At 37.8% G+C, this 24,194-nt stretch overlaps 2 protein-coding genes across 2 annotated transcripts; both read right to left on the bottom strand.

Moving 5' to 3' along the window:
• Window positions 1-299: 299 nt before the first annotated feature.
• Window positions 300-5,276, bottom strand: LOC103706012 (acyl-coenzyme A thioesterase 9, mitochondrial). The gene is made up of 5 exons (XM_008789941.4): window positions 4,232-5,276; window positions 1,624-1,801; window positions 1,061-1,542; window positions 770-898; window positions 300-643 (listed from the first exon to the last, which is right to left on the bottom strand). Exons 1-5 carry the CDS (start codon window positions 5,165-5,167, stop codon window positions 494-496), a joined length of 1,875 nt encoding a protein of 624 aa, XP_008788163.2. The 5' UTR covers window positions 5,168-5,276; the 3' UTR covers window positions 300-493.
• A 2,384-nt stretch (window positions 5,277-7,660) lies between these two features.
• On the bottom strand, window positions 7,661-22,987 carry LOC103706013 (sister chromatid cohesion 1 protein 4-like). Its single transcript, XM_008789942.4, has 16 exons — window positions 22,397-22,987; window positions 19,069-19,327; window positions 18,817-18,914; window positions 18,666-18,715; window positions 17,943-18,007; window positions 16,298-17,376; window positions 15,769-16,209; window positions 15,483-15,627; window positions 14,489-14,625; window positions 13,044-13,649; window positions 12,821-12,963; window positions 12,484-12,696; window positions 12,146-12,179; window positions 9,255-9,366; window positions 9,022-9,151; window positions 7,661-8,027 (listed from the first exon to the last, which is right to left on the bottom strand). The coding sequence occupies exons 1-16, from the start codon at window positions 22,518-22,520 to the stop codon at window positions 7,929-7,931; spliced, it is 3,735 nt and encodes a 1,244-aa protein (XP_008788164.2). The 5' UTR covers window positions 22,521-22,987; the 3' UTR covers window positions 7,661-7,928.
• Window positions 22,988-24,194: the final 1,207 nt, after the last annotated feature.

Genomic DNA, 24,194 nt, shown 5'->3' with positions numbered 1-24,194 from the left:
TGGGTGGAAGAGGCGGAGTTGCCCTATGCACTCCGTGATGTACTGCTTTTTGATTTTCTTAGTTGTATTCGTACACGTTATATATAATACTCTCATTTTTAGCAAAAAAAAAAAAAGTATAAATATGCTTGATTGCACGAAGAATGATTTACTGCATGCAACTAACTAACAATCAGGTCATAAATCCTGGTACAAACAAAATTAAGCAGAGGTAATGCAAGGCATTTAGTCACTAACCAATGCTTTCACAGAGAAGAACAGAATCCAGGGGCAAGAGCACAAATGAAAGAGGCTGGTAGTAACATTTAAAATGGCGGGCTTCAGTAAATCTTTCTCATCAGAATAGTATAGCATCGAGTTGAAATGATAAGATGAATCCTTCTTTGATTTCTCAAAGCACATGATGTTCCTTATTTACTGCTACATTATTCAAAATTAAGTATCACAAGTTTTGGGACTACCATCTATCCTTTCACTGATGAAGATAGCTAGATTATGAATTAACTAAACATTTTTCAGCATCCATGCGCTCAAGTACCCGGCGTGCTTCTTCTTCTGTAGCTGGAACAACATTGCGAATTCTCAGTCCGTTCTTCAAAGCATTGGGATTGACAGTAAAGGTGAAGTAGAATGTGTTTGATACCTGCTCGTAGGAAAAAAAAGAGAACAATTATCCATGAAATTTGATGGGCTGATGCAATGACCATCCATGGTGAACTGAATAATTTATAGTTTAACTTCTACCTCCAAGCTTCCTTCAAATGCTTACCTCACTGGTTCGGAGCTCAGGCCTTGTTACATGAGCGACAACTTCAATATTAATCAGAGGCTGCTCTGGATTCTCCAGTTGTGTGTACAGAACGCATGACTTCAAACGTAAGAAATCTCCCACATCCACCTAAGAATGTATAATGAACGGTTACATTTGTACTCAAATTCTCTAGAAATACCAGTCATATGGTGACAATGTAACCAATTCCTCATCAACTAAGATGACACCAAATTAGGAGCCATAGGAGGTATTACTTCACTGATAATGAAGTAGGAGTTGGTTACTCACAGGTTTTAAGAAATCAACATGATCAACTTCAAGAAAGCAAGGCATCTGTCCGACGAAGGCATATGCAGTCGAAAAAGCTAGCTCAAATGCTAGGTTCATCAAAAAGCCCCCAAAGATTCGTCCATGGAGGTTCCTCTGCTGAGGTTGACAAATCAGAGAATTCTCGAGGCTGGTATCCCTTATCAGAATGCTGTCTCTATCTGCTAAAGCAGGTAAATCACAGAAGACAAGCCCCTCCGCCAACAAAACCTTTAGTTGCTCCCCATGCAATCTGTGCCCACCATTCTCAGTTTCTCTTCTCTGTTCTTCTCTCTTCCTTTTCCTCCATTTATCCCTTGCTTCTCCTTCCTTGTAAAGCAACTTTTCTGGTTCAGTCTCCGGTAACAGGCGGTTTACAGGAGCAGATCTACCAGTCTTCGAATCACGTGCGACAAATGTGAAATTTGCAGTCAAAGCTACGGATTCTGATGGTATAGAGTTATCTGCCATGTAATGGACACAATGTCGACGGTCAGATAAATTCAAATTTCATATATAAATAACATTTATATCGCTTGGAATACCTTGTTGAAACTGAGTAACTTCTATCTGTATCTCAATGGACGAACGACCAACCCATATGACAGCACCCGCTATTTTCAGATCCGTGTCTACACGCAATGGCTTCTTTAAAACCATCTTGTCTACAGAAGCAGTAACCAACAAAAGAGGCCTTGTTGTGCTATCATCATCGGCGCAGTGCTGGCACAGAAAGGCTAATAAATAAGCACGACCTCTTCCTCAATGATCAGACATATGATGCACTCTAATATCTGAAAACTTCTTTTATTTTATGATTAGAAAATCACAGATCGAGGAAACATGATATGACAGTATATTAGATATTACTGCCATTCTGATCAGTTCTATAACATCCAACACAGTGAAAAATTAGATGATATAATATTTCAGTCTCATTTTTGAATTTTGTTAACTTCTGCATGACTAGTATCACCTCTCAGAAAAATAATACACTAGCATATTGTACACTTCAATCTTATCACTAAGAATTAATAGCTCATTGCATCATCAACAATTCAAATGGGGCTAAGCATATAATATATTTGACAGTAGGAAGGTAGGCTGTTGTTGAGTAATTATTTTATTAATGATCTCTAAATTGATATTGAGAAACACCAGTTATTAAACATGTCCTCCTACAATCACAATCATGAGCAGTGATTATAGAGTTAATAGTAAGATAAACACAAAATCAATCATAAGAGCTGCCACATTTCCATGCTCATTCTCCAAATCACTTTAGAGATTATGCAAGATTACTCTTAAAGTTCCTCAAACAATCTTGCTGTTGGTATGTTATCACTCTTAAAATCCATCCAATTCAATCCGGGAAAAAAATGAATATCAGTCTAAGGAGTTCTGCCAACCCTGGTCACTTAAGCTAAGACTCCAGATTCCCAAAAGTTGATCTTTACGCTCAGGCATGCGTGATGGTTTAGGACCTGGCATATTCATCTCCCAGTTGCCATGCAACTGATTTAAGACCTACTCTATGACAAACGAGGTGACAAAAATAAGAGATTTTAACATGGTTATTTCGTGAACCTTTTCCTGCAGGGTGCTTCATATAATCATTTTTTTTTTTGGCAGCACCTGCAACCTCCGAATTTGTAAAAGACAATTACAGATAAGAGATTCCACAAATTCGAAAAAACAAAAGCAAGCAAGATATTCGGCAAAAGCAGACTTTGCCATTTAGCATGGTTATACCACATGACCAGAGGATGTGGGAGAGCAGCACCAGTTGTACCCAGCAAGAATAATTTATGAAATATAATTTTAACTTCCTATCTTATCTGGAATTAGAGAGTAACCACAGTCTCCGTAAGTCATCCAAATATAACCTACTGCTTTTTCTTATTCTTTGGGAATCTTCTTTTTTTTAGGTCAACATAAATAACAACTATGTTGAAGATGATTATCCACATGAAAAACAGAATCTCGATGATCAATAAAATTGCACAACCAACTTGCATTATCACCTTAATTATAACATAGATGTTAAAAGAAAGATGATATCAACTTAATTAGAATTTAAATGTTAAAAGAAAATGGTGTCAATAGACTGTCCTTCCCTTCAATCAAAAGGTCATCAGAACTACTTGAAGGCCGGATTATGCATGCTACTTACCCGGTCTGTAAGACTTCTATTCAACCAAAACTCCATACAACCTCTTAACTTTCTCCATTGAAAAGATCTTTCAAGCATCCTCATCTTTCAAGCTTTCTTAGCAAGACACGGAACTTGCTACATATATTCTATTAAAAGGATAAGGTTATCCCTTGAGGTGGCAACTTATAAAAGGATTTCATTAACTAATCACTCAAGATAACTACAAAAGTGCTAGAAATAGTTAAGTAATCTGCAATGTAGCCTTTCAAGTTCCAAGCCTGGCAACTTCCACCCCCCAACACACACAAGCGCGCGCGCGCGCACACATAAAATATGCTACAGTACGTATACTTGTAGAACCCCTATTTATAAACATCTATAATTATTTGGTAATTGCTCAACAAAGACTTACCTCTTTGCCTTACTTCTCTTAGCTTCGAAATCTATTTTGGTACTTCTTGAATCTCTCTCTAAATGCATCTGTTGTTTTCCCAAAGTACTTAAACAAGTGGAAGTGCTTTAGCTATTAATAAGTTCATTGCAAAACATGCAAAATAGCATTTAAATATCTTCCTAGACTCCTCCAAAAGCATGTCTTAGTGGAATATGCAGTCAAGTCTACAAGGAGACAAGGCACACAACAGAGATCTTCAGAAATTGTATTTTTCAGGGGAACATTAAATTCCATGCTAGCCATCAGAGTCAAACATATGTCAGAATCTATGGAAATTAAACATGGTTATAGATTTTTCAAGTAGAAGATTTGTTTTGGATCTATCAATATAGCACAAAAAAATTTCACATCATATTGGAGTTATGTTCCAGATGTACATATCCGAAAGCCATCAGCAGTGTCAAACTAAAATCATAAAACAAGTCGGAGACCTCCAAGTTACTGGATTAACGAACCCTTAGCAAATTACACAAAAGTAACATTGCCTATTAATCAATCATATTGCAGCATATTTTCCAGAAATAAAATGCAGTCACAGGGATACCTTCACAGCGATGGTTCCAGCAAGCGCATCGAGATCCTCGAGCAGCTTCCCGATTCTGACCTCATTCCATGGATCCCGGTACTGCTCCCTGAGGATATAATCACTAGAAAAGTTGTATATAATGCTTATCCGGCTCTGCGATGGCGTCCTTGTGAGCAATTCAGACTGTGGAGGGCCGTCCTTGGAAGGGTCAAGCAGCCTTTCAAAAATGCTCGACCGGGCCTCCCAGAGGGCATTGGTCACTGGGGAGTGATACATGCCGGGCCACAAGCTGAGCGGCTTCCTAATTGACGAGCTCGCATCGATGTGCGGAGGAGAGCTATCAAATGGTGAGGCAAATGTCGAAACCACCCGGATAGGAGGAGAGCCAGGATCCATAGAGTCCGGAGGTGATTCCTGAGATGGTTTTAGGCCAAAGGAAGAGAAGGGTCTGGTTCGGGGGGATGAATTGGGTTGGTTTGAGGCCAAAAATTTCGATCCTTGAATGGTTTCTGGTGGTTTCTGAGGTCGGTCTTGGCTAAAAGAGGAGAGGGGCCTAATTCGGGTGGATAAATGTGCTGGCTTTGGAGCAAAAAGATTCAATCTTTTGATGAATTCCGGCGGATTCCGAGGCGGGCTTCGGAGAGAAAAGATTCGATCTTGGATGAATTCTGTCGGTCCCCGACGTGCGTTCTGGCGAAAAGAGGAGGAGGACCTGGTTTTAGGGATTACAACGGAAGAAAGCTGGGTTTTCGGTGGTGTCGGAGGAGGGTTTTCGAGGGTGGGAGGTAAAAGGTAGGGTTTTTTTGGCGCTGTGGATGAAGGGAGGGTGGCGGGATTTGGAGAAGAGAAGGTGCGAGCCGGCTCTGGAGGGAGGGTTTGGAGGTGGGAATTTGGGGAAGGGAGGGGTCTGGTGATGGAGACGAGGGAGGAAGGGCTTTTAAGAGGTGGCTTCATGGCGTTAATGAGAGAGAGAGGATGCTAATTTTGGAGCCATGGGAGGGTTTGTTGTTGGAGTTAGTTGGTCTCCATAAGTTGTGGAATGGAGGATGGCGATACCTGTAGAAAAAGAAATTGCTAAAATATCTCACACACAAAAGGACCCCTCTCTCCTTTTTATATTTATATTTAGTAGTAGGATATATGGACCCGGTGCCAAGGCCCAAGAGGCGTGATCCGACCGTCCATTCCACTTCTTTCTGCCTTTCTGGCTATCACTATCATTGACCAAGCCTAGAATTAGCATCGCCGTTTCATGCACGGTCGTTACATTGTACACGTAACTAGCATTTGAATGATGATTATAATGACTTAATCTTGTTATAGTGGTTGTTATAGTTATTTGTCAGGAATTTAGGTTTTGTTATTCATGCAAAAAATTTTTATTGTAAATTTAAATCTTAATACTAGTTTAATTTTAAAACCATGCTATTTTGTTTTTCTATCATTATCATCATTATTTTATGTTATAATTGCTAATGTCAATTCTTATAAAAGTCAGTATTTTATTCCAAACTAGTCCGATCATAAATTGGACTGAGCAAATAACGGTTGTTATTATGGCTATAAAAGTGAGAGTTTTTTTTTTTTTTTTGCGCATCAATACCCTCTTAAATATTAAATTTTGCATGAATATTTTTTCAAAATTGATATTTGGATGTATATCTGCATCAAACATTTGCTTTGCTATTCTACCCTTTTTTATTCTTATTTTTGGATATGTACCCATATCATCTAATATCGTTAAAAAATTAATGGTTTCAAATTAAAATAACTAAAATATTCTTAATGGGTAGATATGCAAAAATAATATTTATAAAACGATCGCAGTGGAGGACAAAAAAATAATTTCAAATTTTTATTTTATTTTTAAATAAAATAAATATAGTTTTTATGACCGGTGTTAGAAGATCCGTTATATTAGAAAACTATATTTTAACTTTTATGAGAGTACATAAATAAATAAAATTTAAAGAAGGTATTTACCTAAATTTAAATTTTTAAAAGAGTATTCATATAAAAAAAATCCTGCAAAATTATTAATGTGAAAAATATTTTTTCTCTGGATTAGGTGTGGCCAACTCTCTCTTTGTTTTTTTTAAGGAAAAATAAAACATTTCTAGAATTGAACGCGAATTTTGATGGTGCCTGTCAACAACGAAGAACGAGCGTGGAGTTTCTTGCTGCTGAGATCATCTTTCTGTTGACTCACCGATGCAGCTAACAGCTTCGTGGTTTGGGATTCTTCGTAGAAGTGGATCCTCAAACAGTCGAGCGTGCCGATATCTACTCTGTCCTTACTTGACCGAGATCTATGAAATCCCAACCATGGCGTAATAATTAAATTCATCATATTTCTCGTGACATGACTCGGCTATGAAATGATTTGCGAGCTCGTAGATGAAGTTGCATTATAATTCGAGCCCTTTTGCAATTTAATTGCAATAGTTGGCTTTAAAAAAAAAAAAAGCTTAGTACTTAACATTTGGAAAAGAGTTTGAAAAAAAAAAGAAAGATATTTGTCATAGACATTACATCAAGCATCTTAAGAGCAGATATTAAGTTGGAGCACTAGACATAAAGATGAAGTTATTTTAGAGAACCAAAGATACCAGTTTATGGCAAACATCTTGCCTAGACAAGAGTAGAAATCATTTTATTTATTGATATTAAAAACTCGTATATAACAAACTAATAAAAATCTCATTTTGTGCTATAGTTTGCCTTAAACCTAATAAGCAAGAGATGATGCATGCATGAATTTTTGATAGACATTCCATCAAGCATCTTACGTGCAGATATTAGATTGTACATAAAGATGAGAGTGTTTTCCAGAACCCAAGATACTAATTTATGGCAATCATCTTACCTGAAGAATACTAAATCAAACAAAAGCAGAAATCATTTTATTCATTACTCGTAAAAACTCATAGACAAACAAATAAAACTCTCATTTTGAGTTATAGCAACCTCTTAAACCTAGTAAACACGAGATGATATATACAAACATATACACATACACATGCACATCGAGAATGCAGCACCAATTGTCAAAAATTGACTCAAAACTCACATCTTGATCAAGTTGAAAATAATAATCTTGGTTAGAAACATCAATCGATAGTTTAAATAATATAGACCTCAAAAGTTCACCCACTCCCTTCGATGTTACATGATGTTAACTTTGATCAACTTTGAAAAACATGCTAGGCTATCATTTTCCAAAATCCTTGGAGCAGCTGCACCAGAACTGGGTCTAGCTCAACCGTTTTGGTTTGGAAAATCATAAGAATGGACAAGAACTTAATTTATTAATATCCACACCACCCCTAGGCTGCATCCATTGCAGCAAGGGAGGTGGTATGGGTATTGAAATATCATCAACCAGATACACTTGCATCCCTAAGCCACCAGTTAAGAAGTTACCAAAGGTCCAAAAAAACTTCTTAATTAAACAGGAAGACCAGTTAACTTTATAGAATACCAACACTAAATGATTTAATTTACAAATATATATACAGAGTATGTAATTCGTGTACAAACACATGCACCAACTCCACTCCACCCCAAGCTAGGAGATCAGTACAATAAAAGGAAATAATAAAAGACATGACTTTGTGGAAATCAAAATGAGGTGACTGAGCAACAAAAAGGGTGGAGCAAGCATCACCATAAATTAGAAATACAAGGTTATTTATATTATTGTGTGCCTCTTGCATTAGAACTCTGACTTCAGAAGCTTTATTGTAGGCTTGATATTGATGCATTCTAAAGGGTTTTCCTGTTCAACATTAATGTAATCCCTTGTTTTCAGAACCTGCAAAAGAGCACATATCAATGCAAAAGAGAAGAAAGAAGGGGGGAGGGGTGGGGGGTTGAAAATATGAATTTTGCTAATATTCAAAAAATGACAGCAACAATAGATCATGCAAGCGCACATGCCCGTGCACACCCACCAACACACACACACACACACACAAAGAGAGAGAGAGAGAGAGACTGCTTCCTACTAGTAGGACTGAAACCAATTTATCCTATTTATGCGTCCATGGTCACAAAATTTGCAATTTCAATAACACGATACAATGATTTGATTAAGTTATGGCTCAAAAACACCAAATCTAAAAAAAAAAACCCTCGGAATACATGTTCTAGAATGTATAAACAACATGCAGATTCTATATAAACATATTCCAGCATGCTGGCTCTGTTGGCGTTCTCCATTTGTTGGCAACTGAATGCATAAAACACCTCTAAAATATATAATTATATATTTCTAGGTATTTAAAGTATAGCAGATAATGATCAGCATGGGGGATCCTCAATTATAAATTTCTATAATTCTTTTTGCACTTCAAGAATTGAGATTTTAATTCTCCAGACAGATATGTGCATGTGTCTGTGTTTCAACTCATCAAGAAGCAGGAGTTGCAACTCTTAGGAAGATGAGAGCCCACCCATGTTACGCATTGCTAACAGTTAATACACACTGCAGCATGTTGGCCTTCCTCTCCAAAGAAATTAGATAACTACAATGATAAGGAAATCAAAATGTGTCTGTGCATCAACCTATGCCCATGTAAAGCATGTGGATTTTGTCTTCTAACCTATATTTTGTATCCATACGTATGTATGTGCGCATGCACGTATGGACAAATGTACTTGATATAACTTTGTTGTGTCTGTATAATACAGCATATGATTATGAGATATTTAACTCATTTTTTTTTGTTGCGCATAAGAACATTTAACTGAAAGAAAACAGATCGAGTTTAAACAGCCAGTAAGAAAATCTGAGAAGATTGGCATACCAAAGTCTCAAAGAACATTCTTGATGCTTCTTTGCGAGTTTTACCAGCTAAAAGGTGATCCATGGCAACATTTTTTCTGCCACGTCCAGATTCTTCATCGAACAAAACTTTTAAATACCTTGCAACACCCCTATAATATTGGCACAAACAATTCAATGTATGTTCACAAAGTCCCAAGCAAAAGAAACATAAAATAGAGACAAATAAATGAAACAACCAGTTTATGAGGTTACCTAGTCCGAGAAGACCAACCGCTGTTTTCAAGTGACTGGGCCTCTTCGGGATTTGGCATGTCATGGTCTGCTGCGTCATCATAGTCTGCTTCATCATCTACATTAAGAAACTCTGATACCCAAAACAGCAAAAAAAGTAAGGTTATGAAAATGAAAACCAACTTCCCATATATTTGCATAGATGCCAAAGCAAAGACTGTACTAGCATTTACACAAAAATCAAGTGCTAAATCAATCAATTGCCAAAGGCAGAAACATGCCTTTGTCTACCACGTGAATCCTCCAACTCACTTTTAGGGCACAATTATTATCACATGGCCTTTTCAATTAGCTTTCACAATGTAGCTATGATGCAACTAATCTCCTAGAACACTTTGTTCCTTGAGCCTATAAAATAGTATCACGAGCATGCTTTGATGACCATAAACAGCTGGTTCTTTTTGTCAAACAGACCTTTGACATGGACGGAAGCAGAAAAAAATTGCTGACTAAGAGTTTTGCGATTGTTCGCATCTTGGTAGGATGTTATAAAGGAAAAGGTTGAACTAGTTCATTTTTCAAAAAAAAAGGAAAAAAAAAAAGAAAATAAGTAGTACGTTTATATATATGATGGGTGGGGTTCAAATTACACCTAGTGAAACTTTTATAGAGTTACACCTTTTTTTGAATTAGATGATAGAGGCCATACATCAATGATCCAAGCATTAGTTGTGATCTACTATCTCTAAACTGCTCATCCACCAAAAATTAGATGATTTAGAGAACCTGATGCATCAAGTGGTCAAAAATTGGACCAATTTAAATAATGTGAAAAAAATTGACTGCTTGATGCATAGGCTAGAGGTTTTCAAATCATATGACTTTTTGGGTGTGAGAAGTTTTGAGATAGTAGATCACATCCAATGGCTTGGATCATCAATGTAGAACTTCTATCATCCAATTTGAAAAGAAAAAAAAAAAGTAACTCTATAAAAGTTATTCCAGGTGTAACTTGATCCTGACCATATATATATAAAGACACATATACCAATCCAATGGACAAAAGTATTGCTTCCAAGGAAAGAACTTTATTGATCTGAATAAAAGGTGAGAACTTCATAAACAGGATAGGAAGATGAATGAGAGATGACGCAGAAAACTCACCGAAAAGCAATGTTAATTTAGAGTTCAAATTGCTGTTTTTATTGTCACTTAATTCTCAATAAGATATTTTTGAGTCTCAACACATGTTGGGTGCAAATCTGCATGAGGTTAAATAAGTAGCCAGCTAACACCTTTTGGAGGTATAATTATTATTTTCCCAACTTAAGCAACATATAGTCGTCAATCAGTTGGATTACCATTCCATTAGTTCTGAGGTGAAGGATTTTGGCCTCTTTTAAGCACACTTATCATTTTCCTAACTTAAGCAACACCACAAATCAGGTTTCTAATATAATGAGGGGCATAAAGCCCGGAAAGCCTGTTTGTACACTCTACCTCTAGCCCCATTTCCCTCCATAGTTTCTCATTCTCTCTTCTTATTCCTCAAGTTCTTTTTTTGTTTTCTTTTTCGCTTATCCCACAAACTCTTCCATTGAGGAGATTTTGTGACACAAACTATTGCAGAGGAATTATGGTGGACCAAAATTTCTTTAAAGGGATGCAGGTTTAATCTATTGCCATTAGTTCATAACCTAGACTCTTAACATAACAATAAAGCACCTATAACACCAATTCATTGAACGGACACTGTTTTTGTCCACTCTCTTTTCTCATTCTCATATAAGGGTCTTACCATGCAAGTAGCAATTTGAGATCAGATATCTACTATTTCCCTTTCTTCGTGGTGTCTGATCAGCACCTATTCGATATAAGAAATGATCATGCTGATGATAGCTCCTCTTCAAGTCATCCAAAGAATTTGAAAGGGGATAAAAGTATTGAAGCAGCACCAAATGTTCCCCATATATTGAACCATTCCTTACTCCATATAATCTCAAGTCTTGGAAAAAGCTGGATGGCTATTCCCTAATTTTTGTGCAAAATCTGAGGCAGGTTTCCCCTCCGGCTAATTTGTTCCATGTTCTAGCTCCCTTACTGAAGTTATCTTGGTCAAGATATCAGCACCAGTTCATGAAGTGTTAACAACTTAACATCAAACTAGATCAAATTCTTAAACTATGATGGACCAAATTCCAATCAATGGAGATGACTCATACCACAGGGAAAAGAACACAAAACTATGTATAGAGACAAAAATATACATCGCAACTTCTCAAGCCTTCAACGTAGAAGGCTAAATTAATAAACAGTTGGTTACGCCTTTCCTCTAGAAAATAAAGAATAAAAATATTTATTACTTTAGTCTCAGAAATAGTAGGTTATGATCCTACAGCAATTTAAGAAATGATCCATCCCTCAGAAAAATTAGATGGATGTGCAGAAGATTTGGCATCAAAAAGGTAAAAAAAATACATTGGAGAAGAATAACAATTGAACCACAAGAAACGAAGGAAAAAGGTCAGCATGTGCATGTACAACAAAACTTTAAGGACAAATAAGGGGTTAAGATTTTTCCAGAGTCAGTATAGAAGGGTTAAACAGCCTCATAGTATACAGATAATAAGAGGCAAGCATGAGCTCCATAGAACTTGCTTTGAGAGATATTGTAATTCTTAATAGAGATGAATATTAAAAAGGTTCCATAAAGACACATTAACCTAATGGTTAGCTAATGATTAATTGATTATGGCTGAAATAAGGCTTAGACAAACCATTGGCACACCAGTGCAAGTATTTTATAGCTCTAAGTGTGGTCTCTTGAAGTCTATGGTATCTCTCAGATGACAATCCTTTCATACTAAAAAACAGAGAGAAGATGCAGATCTAGATCATGACTAGAAGATTACCTGTATCATTGCCATCGACTGCACTGCAAAAATCCTGCACAATGGTAAAAAAATTATTAATGGAGAAAATGAAAGAGAGATTTAGATGATGTGAATTATGTCAAATGAAAATAAACAATATGACCAACTTAGAATGTGGCAGTTGTCACACAGACCTACAGTAAGAATAATATTCAAAGACATGAATTTATGTGCATGCGTGGATATCATAGATGCATGTGCATATGTACATATATACCTCTGTAGCAGTATAAATCTCTACTAACATTTGCAACTTAACACATGATCTTGAACAGGCATCTTCTTACATGCATTCATTAAATAAGTCAACAACTTACACTACATTCTTTTGCAGCAGCAAGATCCACGGGAGCGCTTTCTACATCCATACCACCCTCTACATTAAGTTCCTGCAAACCAGAATTTTCTCCAACTGCAGATGGAACATTTTCGATTTCAGTATTTGCTTGAAATGAGTTCACTTCATTATTCAAGTTTTTCTGCATCACAGCTCCATCTTCTACTCTAGCATCTAAACCATCATCCTTTCCCTGCACAGTCCGATAAGGAGTCAGCAATTGGGTCAGCTATTTCACTACCTTCATGGCCACATCTGGCATAGAAGAGTTTGAATGTCTAATAGCAGTCGAGACTCGAAAGTGTTTGTAAACATACCTCAACTTCAAAAAAACTGCTATCTTGTATAGAGACTAATGTCTCTGTGTGTCCCTTCTTGCCAACATCAGCATGAGCATCATGTGGGCAGTTTATGTTTACTGCAACTGCTATGCCCCCATTTCCTGCCATGACAGAAGCATCTGTAGCAATACGGGCATGTTAGTGTGGAACACATTATCATCATTTACAACAGAGAGTGCAGTTTCATCAACTATCCTACCTCTGGTTTCATCCTCAGCAACATCTAAGCCTCTAACAGAAGTGACTTCAGTTATCTGTAATGCTTCATTGTTCATCTCTGAGAGCTCACTGGCAGGTTGTTTCGACTCATGCAGTGGTTGCCGCTCCAAATGCATGTGTATATCATCAATCTTCTCAGAGGATGGAGCAGTATCTTCATTTTTGTGAACCGCAGTATCTTCAACTCCACAATCTTTTGCAGGTGTAGACATGTGAACTTCAGCATTTTCATCCTGCATATTGTTTTCCATCATTGTAATTGCATGTGTTTGGTTATCGTTTGATAAATCCGGCTGAGGAAGATCAGTTAGGGATCCTAAATGCTCTTGAGCATCATAAGCACTGGAGTCTTTGTTAAACAGTGCCTCAACCGATGCAGATGTGCCTGATGGTCCCTGTGTTTCAACATCAGCTTTATTTGGCATAACTGGAATGGACTCAGCCATTTCTTTCCCACTAGTTTCTCTAACAAACTCTGAGCTTCTAGAAAGCTCAGCCTCTTTTGATGGGTCAGCACGAGAATGAGATTCATCAACTTCAGAATCATATCTTCGATTGTGTAAGGTGTTCAGCTCTACTGATACACCTGAACAAACATATCACATAAAAATTATAGGGTCATGAAATGTAGAAGTTCAAACTCATCAAAGTCATAAAACTGTTTTCCAATATAAGTTTCAAACGCCATATGTGTGTGCGCGCGCATGTATGTATGCAGAAGTGAAAACTCTGTGTGTGTGTGTGTATGTGTGTGTGTGTGGTGTGTGTGATCTATTACCCTTAAACTACTTGCACACAACAAGTCATATAATCTGAAGACCCCCAAACTATGCATCAAGTATTTAAAAAAACATGCATTGTTTCATGTTATTTAAACTATCTAATCTTTTGACTACTTGATGCATATGCTAGGGCTCTCCAAATCACATGATTTTGGTGTGTAAGCAGTATAGAGGTAGTAGATCACATCCAACGGCTCAGATCATCGATATGAAACAACCATCGTCCAATCTAGACTTGACAGGATCTGAGTGATCCACTTGATGCATATTACTGAAAATAGTCAAGGTCGCTTTTGTGGTTGTCTCCAAATAACTGAGAATTGTCATTGTCCTTTCTTGTTTGTGGATTCTCTTATTGAAAGGCAAACTAATCACAAACAAGTTATTAGACTTTGGCATCAAAATTTCTTTCATAGGAGATGAAAAGACAACACATGCCCAATTTTATAAATGCTATTACTCTCAACTTAACAAATAATAAACCTTTTGGCCATTTGAAAATACTAAAATCAACATCAATGACAATCAACATGTTAATAATGAACTTGGTAATTAGCTATCATGTTGATTAGGTAATGAAAGAATGAAAATCTGTCACACTACGCAAGAAAAGAAGAATTTTAAAATAATTATATTCACTCACCAGTAATTATAGATTCATTGAATATTTCATCTTCTAATAAACTTTTCTCAATCATCCAAATTTCAGGACGAGTACATGGAGCCTTCTTTCGCATGCGGCGTATGTCTTGAGCATTTATCAGTTGTTGCCGAATTGCGCTGAAAAGGGGAATAAAAAAGCCATTTGAAACAACACATTTAAAAGTTTAAAAGAATGAAAAGCAACAAATATCACCTCTGACCATAGTCACAGATTCAGGATTCGCAATAAATTATGCCTAGGAAATACTCGTCAATCAAAACATTAGACAGTTAAAATTCGTCTGTATTCGCTTATGCCAAATCCAGAAACTTCTTCATAAATACGCAGATTTGTACAAAAAAATGTTCATAAAAATACATGAAATGATTGCCAGAAGAACCACAGGATATTTCAATAAAGGATAGAAATGGATTTGGGGAATGATAGATAAATGGGAAGAAGGGTCCAAAAAGTCCCCCAGGTGGGAGATGGGAAGCAATAATAGAAACATGCAAGAAAGTTGTTGCAAAGATTGGAACTTCAGACAATTCAAAATTCATTTTTCAGTAATTTTCTAATTTCCTTTTGTTATAAGAATAAGATATCACTAATTCCGCAAGCTTTTTAATGTTTCCCACTCATTTCCCCAATCTGGGGAAATCAAATTGAAAAAATCTCCTCAAGATGCATCACAAGAATTGCTAAATTGTTTTTGCCAAAAACGATTCCAAATAACATGCATAAAATCATCAAAAATAAAAAAATAAATTGTCAGAGAAATCTGGGGAATAATCATGAAGATTGATCCGAGAAGTTTTAAATTATTCAAAACATTTTGCCCCCAAAGTTCCGATGGGCTTTACAATGACCACTGGTGCATAGATGTCGTACAAACAGGAATATGAAGAGCAAGAAAAATTGTGGAACAGGTCATACTCAGTATGTATGATAAATGGGAATATGAAGAGCAAGAAACATTGGGAACAGGTCATACTCAGCATGTAAGACTGTAGTATCATCCAGCAAAACCTTCCTCTTGGGCATGGCCAGTCTGGTTGTTACCCTAGGACGTTTTAGAGAAGCTGCTTTGGGGGGTGGCGGGGTCGAACCTATCCTCAAGACTGGAGTCCTTTTTCCAACTGGCACAATCAGGCATTTAATTAAAACTCAGATAATAAGGAAGATGTAAAGTATCTATATGCAAGTCCAGTATCTTTTCATCATATAGGAAATTCTTATATGCCAAATCTCTTTTAGGACAACGCAACATAAATTTGTACCTAAAATTGATGCCAACAAATCATCATCATCAGGAACATAATTAGTGTTTCGTCTAATTCGTGATTTGCCGGACATCTTTGTGGAAGTCCCATTTTGCAAAACTGGTGTGCTCTCCATTAATCGACGTTTTTTGCCACAAAGGCAACTGATCCTGTTAACACTTCCATCAGACTCTATTACCCCCTTTTCTGCAGTAAGCTGTCCTAATTCGCTAACCTGGTCAACATTGCCAGCTGGGGCTAAAAGCATTTTTTCAGGTTCAGGAAACTCAGAACTTGAAGAACAGTTAAAATGATCTAGTTGGGTATCTTTCAAAATAGGACCAGTCGATGGTTCATTTGGGTTGCTAACACCTGGTACAGGTTCTGATAATGCATGTCCTGACTGTTGGTGCATCTTGAGATCAGTGTTTGTTGCATTAGCTATGTTGAAGTCTTCACCTGTAAAAGCAATAACAGCTAAGGAATCCACTGTCTTACTTTTAATCAGTCATAGCAAGTAAGAAACATCCAAAGTTGTCAAACCTACCTTGCAAATCAAAAGAAGATTCACTAACATTGAGTGCCTCCTCTCTCACTGGAGTTCCTGAACGGGCTCTCAGGTCTTGTCGAGAAAACTCAGGGATACTTTCTACTAAAACCCCATCTTCTGCCGACAATGAACTGGCTTGATTCAGTTGCAAATTGCTATCAATATTAAGTGGATATGCATTGCTATTGGGACAATGGTCAATATCTTCTTTATAATCCTGTTTATTGAGAACTGATGGCTCAGCATTATCCTCAAGTGAAGTGCTTTTAGTAGTTAAAGTCACACTTGATTCCAGTATACTTTCAGTAGATAATTTAGAAGTGATGATCGTTACTTCAGTATTAGCCACAGATACCAGGCCATCCAAGGGATTTACTTCAGGAAGCATGGCATCCCCATCATCATGAATCTGATTGCCAACCATCATGTCTTTCACTTCACAAACAATATCATTTTGTAGATTATCTGCACTCTTATGTCCACATTCTGAATGAGATTGATCAGCTACAGCTACAAACCCACTTGAAGTAGGCAAAGAGGTCAGTTGCACAACATTAACCGGCTCGCAGTCCATTATTTCTGCTTGTATAGGACCACTTTCAGTTGTTGAATCTCGACATTCCAATTGCGATCTAGGTTTATCAGACTTCACAGCCTCTTCACCAGTTACTGGTGAAGTTTTCCTTTGTGGACTCAAAGCAGGACTTCCCTGTGCAGCAGCTGAAATTGTCTCTTCCATTAAACCAGGAGTAGATGGAGCCTGAGCACATTCAACCAACTCTGTGGATGCAGCTTCATCAGCAGTGCCAACAAAATCAATTTGACTGGGTACTGCAGTGGGGCCTTCAATATGATCATTTGGAAAAAATACTTCATTAAGATCAGGAGTTTGAATATTGTACCCATGAGACTGTGAAGTGCCATCATTTCTTGGAAATATATGCTTGTCAGGATTATTAGACTGTTCAGACAAATCATTTGGAGTTTCAACACACTTATCCTTATTAAACCCACTTTCACCTTCATCAATTTCCATGTCAGCAAGAGAAAACAAGGACGGACCCTGATGCATAGCACTGAGGGGAAACATGTTAAAGTTACAAACAACTCAGATGTTCCTAAGGTTGTCGTTAATAACACACGGCAAAATTCCAACGAGAATAGCTTATATAGTACACTGGTAAAAAAACATTTAATACAGTGCAATGAGTATAATTTGATATTCTGAAGTTCAAATAACAAGGAAAATCGGAATATTTAACGAAACCACATTGATGAGCATGCATAAATATGCAATCTCCATTATGGCAATTTATTAAACAGTCAAGCTACGTCGAACCTCAAAGACAACTAGAAGACTCAAATAGTAACTCCCTAAAGGCTTCTTGAGGTTGCCAAGAATAGATGATATATCAACATAAAGCACCATTAACTAAATGCTGGGATAAAAATGAATTTTTATGAGAGAAAAAAGAATTTGCATAATCCTTATTTCTCAGATAATCATCAAACTTAGGGGCATAAAGGAGGCCGGAACATCAGAGAAAGACTAAGGGAAAAAGAACAAATCAACTAAAAAAACTGAAAAGAAAGATTTTTATTAACACTAAAGGAAGCCAAAGAATGAAACAGAAGAGTTTACCACTTATCTGAGCCCAGTGGAGTTGATGCATGCTGAGGTGAGGGATGCTTGTCCAAGAATAAGTCCTGTCAGTGGTCAAATCAAAAATATAAAAAGTAAGAAATCAGAACAATAATAATACCCTCTTTTCCCTTAAAAGGTGAACTTCATTTGTGTCTCTCTCCAGAAAAGATTTCTTCTTCTTTTTTCGGTGGTGATTTGTTTCTAGCACAGGCGAATGCACATGCCCATACAAAAGGGAGAAAAAAACATACAATATGAGGCTTACTAGGCCATCATAGATCCCCAAAACAATTATGCGGGCCTGGCATTAACCAATAATGACTGAAAGTAAGATAAGATATATTCAAATCATCCAATTCTTAGGTAACGTCAACCAACCAAGGACCTAGCTCATGGATATACCCTATAAAGTCTATTTTGCAGACCTTTATGACCTTTTGATTCAAAATCTATTATGAAATTTAAGGATCAATTGCATGACTTCACTTCAATGCTAACACAAGTTGAAGTTACCTCAATTGTAATCATTAGCAAATTGAAATGGACATAACGATAGCCTTGACACAATATATTCATCGGCAATCAGAAATGAATTATTATGGGGAAAAAACTAAATGAAGAATTTCCATCAAATGGTACATGGCAAAAAACAAGGAAGAACACTATGCACAGGCCTGCACGTGCATATATGTGTAGATGCACACATGCATTAGCATTTACCTCATCAAGGTCTAAGCCAATCTGTGAAGCATTTCCATCGCCAAATCTTTCTGTACAAACAAATTCAGCACACACAACTTAATTTATCATGGACAAGATATCAGTAACCAAATTGTATTAAATGCATCACGCTTTATAACTGAATACCGACCATCCAGTCCAAATTGCGATGTTGAATATCCTGTACCATTCATAGTATCTTGAAGTGTAATCTGCTCTTTCGAACTGACATGGCGGTCGACAAAGTCACTGCATTTAAGGAATAAATCTCAGCAGTTACAGCAAAATGAAACCACCACAACCCCGTTCATACATGTAGCCTACTGTAGAAATGCATGATTAGAAATTGATATAATATATTGCATGAACAATTGAACACCGAGAGGAAGAATCCAAAACTGACCCCTCATACGCGCTATCGGGCAGCTCAAAATCATCCAGATGAAAGGTCTCTGGAAGAGTAATGGAATGATAGGGTGCAGTAGATTCTTCAGGGGGGAGATCAACTGCAGTTGACCGAAATGCCTGTTTTATCTTGAGCAGAGCCTCGCTGCAGTCATGGAAAAGATAATTGACCTTCCGGGAATATATCCTAACCACACCTAGCAGAAGATGGCTAGACAATCGCAGTGCAATTGGGACTTCAGGGAAAAGAATAGAATCTGCATTGAAAAAATTAGAGAAAAATGAGATAGGAAAGACAACAGAGGGACTAAATTACTTTAAGCTTCTAAATGATAATCAAGGTTTTAAGTACCGGCCCATGCGGGGCATACGAGTCAGTACAGTACTGGTATGGTACCAGGGCTCGGTATACCGCTAGACACATGATACAGCTGCTGTGCCTGACTGGAACTGTACCATATGTCAGTAAAGGCGAGTCCTATTTGGGCATGTATTTAAAACCTTGACAGTGACAACACAAAATCATACATGCCCAAATGGAAAATATTAAAAGTGCAATACGTTAGTCAATATAAGATAACATATTCATAAAAGGCATGTATTAGAACATTAAGAGTGCAATATGTTGGTCAATATAAGATAACATATCCATAAAAGGCATGTATTAGAACCTTTAACAAACTGCAATAATGTGTCTCACCATAACAGCTGGACAAGTTTATCAATGAGGAAACAAATATGCATTACTGTTTAAAACTACAAGCACATTATAATTAAAGAATCACTCTGATACTAAAACAACATCCTCATTGGAAAATCTGGATCTAACACTTTTATCGTCTGAAAAGTGCTTGTGCACAAGAATAAAAAAGATTGAAATTTAAATCTTTCCAAGTGAAAAGTATCTGTAGTTGTGCGTCCTCTTAATAGAAATTATACAGCTTTCTCAATCCCCTGCCTCCATAAAATCCATCTTGTAGTCATATTCACTCACAGAAAAGTCATTTAGTTTTCCAAAATTCCCAAAAAGAAAAAAGTTACAACATCACATGCAATTTATTAATTTGCAGGAAGAAAGAGTGGTAACCAGCAACTGTAGATGAACAAGTTGTCTACCTTTAAACCCCTTACCCTTGTGGAGCCTTCTTCTACATAGAACTAGTAGAACACGTGCGAAAAAATAATACCAACAGAGTTATGGCTCCTTTGACACAGCAAGTTGCCAAATTTCAGGCCTACTTATGGTCAACTGACTTGACTCAAATCTATCAGTTTTTGTCTTATCCGTACCTGACATATTTTACTTGGTGATGCAACTAATCACAACATAAATCTCATCATAGCTATCAAACCAGAGCATGCCAACCTACCCCTTTATTTATCAAATTCTTGTTGTAATAGGACTAATAATACTTGCCATACACATAACAGAGATTAAGCACAATTTCATAATCCAACATATCTGTGGCTGGATTTTTAAAATTATCTAGACTATAACGTATACATCAACAATCAGCATAGTTTTGCAAATCCTTTCTACAGCTTCTGTTCAGCTTATCTCAAGTCCTCTCCCATACATGGACCATTACATGAAATCCCTGTCCTTACATGTAAAACAGTATATCTATCTTTTATGCAGCATGCAACATGATATCAATAGGTTTCATTTATTGTTGCCTATGCTAGTGCAACTCCAAAGCTTCTTTGAATGCATCCTACTCTCAAAGTCTTGCCACAAACCAACATTCCCATTTATGCAATGCATGCTGTACTATTCAGCATGTCATTTATGTAACTCAGTTCGCTTGCGTTCTTGATCTCACCCATACACAATTTCCTCCAATCATCTTGCCGGAGCAACACCATTATCATTCCAAGGACGTGTATGGCGATGAATCCTGTCCAAGAAATTAGGTGCAACAAAACCCTAATACCAATTCACTCTTATGTAAATTAGAAAATTATTGTTACTTGAGAACACAATTTTTTATCTATAGTGAGTCAAATGGCTTCCATAGTAGTCCTATATTGTGTAGGTTTTGTTTTGATTAAGTCTAATATGGTCATAGGTCAGGGTAAGGAAGCCATATGTTGTTTGGATTTCTTTTTGAATTGGATATTTTATCAAGGAACTAACTGGCAATCACATCAAGGATAAATTGATAGAGAATTCCGATAATGTGCAGAAAATTTTGATATGATCACTATAAGGAAGAGAGTCTCTATCAATCATTGTGTGAAGAGGAGAAAAAGAGTGAAATAAGGTTCACCGAACTGTGCTAAATCAGCTGATTCGGGGTGTACCAAACCGGACCAGTCAACTATTGGCACAGTTCATAGCTTCGGTTCAAAACAAAGGGAGAGGAAAAAGGAGAAAGAGGAAAAGAGAGAGGAGGGAGGGAGCAGGAGAGGGAGAGGTGGAGAGGCCAAGAGGGAGCTCTCCGGGCTCAAAATCCCTAATCAAAATAGGGATCCCTATTTCGATTAGGGCTTCCGAGCCATCTCTAACCCTCTCTCTCTCTCAGCCTCTCTCTCCCCCCCCCTCCCTCCCCCTCTCTCTTCTTCCCTTCCTCTCCCTCTCCCTCTCTTTCCCTCTCCCTCCCCCTCCTCCCTCCCCCTCCCCCTCCCCCTCCCTCTCCCTCTCCCTTTGTCTAGACACCCCAGAACGGCATGGAACAAACCCATACCGTGCTAAACCGGTCACTAGCTGGTATGCCCTCTGGTACCAGTTCGGCGAACCTTAGAGTGAAAGGCTTGGATGGAAGGGTAAAGAGGATTGGAGAAAGCCTCGTGTATTGAAATTAACTACAAGTGGTAGAGCATTCATAAATCAGACACAGATAACAATGGATGCAATTGTAACCGAACTTTTGCTCAGCTACAGTCCTATAATGGATAAACAGAAAAGAAAAATTTTACATAATATTAAATGTGGAGAAAATTTTACACCAGGAGTTAAATTCATTGAATTCACCAGAACCAAACTCTATGTGGTCTATAGCCGAAAACCAAAAATGTTGTAGTGATCAAATTAAAAATTTGACACACCTGAGCATGGTGATCAAATTAAAATTTTGACACATCTAAGCAGCAGGTACATCAAATTTGCAATTCCCAAAGACTGACATTTTAAAAGCAGATGCTAAAAAGAAATGCATTTAATCGATGTTTTAGCATACTCAGCTTAAATTAGAAGATTAGGATGAATCAAAATGGTGGTTAGCTATGAGCAAAAAGGGTAACAGGGCAAGAAAACGACGAACACAGCAGACAAGAAGGCGAAGAAGGAGAAGGTTAGAATAGCTGATGAATTACTGGATACCAACCTACTGAGACACCAATATCAGTATCCGCGACCTGATTCTTCCTCAGCTTCCGCTCCAGGTGAGCTGCGATCCATATCGTTCCAAGTGGCCCTTTCTTGGCCAAAATAAACTGAGAGTAGAACATCTTACTCCTTTCTCAACACCCCCGCAAACCCTAGAAGCCCATCCAAACCCCTCCTCCCCCAAAACCTGCCCCAAGTCAACCACCCTCAAAACCCTAACTTCCGAAATTCCCCCTGAAACAAGTCCCAAGATCTAAACTTGCCAAACCCCAGCTCACTCAGCGCCGGTGGGCTACCAAAAATGCCGACTTTCAGCAACTCCACTGACTGAATCAAGCACCAGCTCCAGAAAACCAAGTCCCCACAAAAGGCGGCGGCGGCGGCGGCGGCGGCCGGAGAACCCACCGAAATTCCAGCCACCCGAAACCCTAATCTCGATTTCGGACCGCCTATACACCCTTGAATGGTGAAATTCGAGTGATGAAACGAGAGATCCGTATAGCTCGAGGTCGGAAGAATTGAACTCGAGAGGAAGAGGAGAGGGGAAGAGAGAGTGAGAAAGAGAGAATTAGAAAGAAAAAAAAATAAAGGCGAGATTTTTGGGGGGGAAGAAGTAAATATTTTCGACTTTCGAGTCGGCCATCCATTCCCTCTTACCCGCATCCAAACCGTTCATTTCTCATCACGTTGCTCTCAAGCCGTGGAGATCTAATGGCCACCGTCCAATTTCGGGGCTGCGCAATCCCGCGATGTGGGATGATAACATCGTCGACGTCGGAGGAATATCCCTTGCCGGGTTAGATTACGTTCGGCTAGTGGGGATATTTTCGTCAATTTAAAAATCCTAACCTTAGGATTATGTTTGCATCCAATACGAAGAAGCCACGGTAGGGAAACGTGTGAAGGCCTCTGTTTAATTCCAAGAATGCCCTCGTCCAAGTGTCAATGGCAACGCGTTGACCTAAATGGAGTAGGAGCAGGGAGCGAATCCCCTGTTGTTAAAGCTGGAAATTATTAGATGAAAGAGGAAAGGCAAAATGATGACACCGAGTTCACAATTAATAATTAAGATATTCATATTAAATATGATCCATGCTCCTATAAGTAACTAGAAACAATAGCTGGTGTCTTACCTGGCTTCGTTTCCCTTCTTTATTGTTGCCTAATTTTTCCTTTTTTGTTCGTCTGATAAATGAGATTAGAACGGTGCATCATAGAGTGATTTAAGATTCGGATTTCTTCTGTGCATGGACGGTCATCAGATGCGTCCAGTGGATTGGTTCGGACAAAGCCTTGAGTCAACATAACCCATACAAAATCATAGACGGGGTCTAAATCTAGGCCTGCTGAAATACACAATACTTTCGTGAAGTTTTCTAGATAGCTGGTAATAATGCATAAATAGTGAGTTTTGGTTCCCCACGAGAATTTTAACAATGTCCAACTAATGAGAACTAATAATATTTGGAAGGATTTTTACCATCAAATTATCCCAAACTCTAATTGAACCTAAAAAAAGGAGAAATCACATCATATACTATGTGGTTGTGTACCATGCCTTTCACCATATCTCCTTCTGTGGGCCAATCACCAAAACAAGTGCATGATGAATGAAGCCTACAGAAAGAAGATGCAGTGATTTGTGTTCTTTGATCTTTCATGCATGGCTGGTCACCAGATGCGTCCAATGGATTGGTTTGGACAACAAGCCAATGAGCCTTGAGTCAACCTAACCCATAGAAAATCATAGACGGGGCCTAAATCTAGACCTGCTGAAACACACAATACGTTCATGA

This window comes from Phoenix dactylifera, chromosome 1 (genome assembly GCF_009389715.1).
Source record: "Phoenix dactylifera cultivar Barhee BC4 chromosome 1, palm_55x_up_171113_PBpolish2nd_filt_p, whole genome shotgun sequence".
NCBI lineage: Eukaryota > Viridiplantae > Streptophyta > Magnoliopsida > Arecales > Arecaceae > Phoenix > Phoenix dactylifera.
The sequence above is the reverse complement of the archived record's forward strand: the minus strand, read 5'-3'. Positions and strand labels throughout refer to the sequence as shown.

Excerpts from the sequence above, each read along its gene's own strand:
- LOC103706012 (XM_008789941.4), bottom strand. The coding sequence starts at position 5,167 with ATGAAGCCACCTCTTAAAAGCCCTTCCTCCCTCGTCTCCATCACCAGA. Across the intron at positions 1,802-4,231 it reads CTGGAACCATCGCTGTGAAG|CACTGCGCCGATGATGATAG; the intron begins GTATCCCTGTGA and ends TTTCTGTGCCAG. Across the intron at positions 644-769 it reads CTGAGCTCCGAACCAGTGAG|GTATCAAACACATTCTACTT; the intron begins GTAAGCATTTGA and ends TCCTACGAGCAG.
- LOC103706013 (XM_008789942.4), bottom strand. The coding sequence starts at position 22,520 with ATGTTCTACTCTCAGTTTATTTTGGCCAAGAAAGGGCCACTTGGAACG. Across the intron at positions 14,626-15,482 it reads ACTACAGTCTTACATGCTGA|CGCAATTCGGCAACAACTGA; the intron begins GTATGACCTGTT and ends TCCCCTTTTCAG. Across the intron at positions 12,697-12,820 it reads GCAGTTTTTTTGAAGTTGAG|GGAAAGGATGATGGTTTAGA; the intron begins GTATGTTTACAA and ends CGGACTGTGCAG.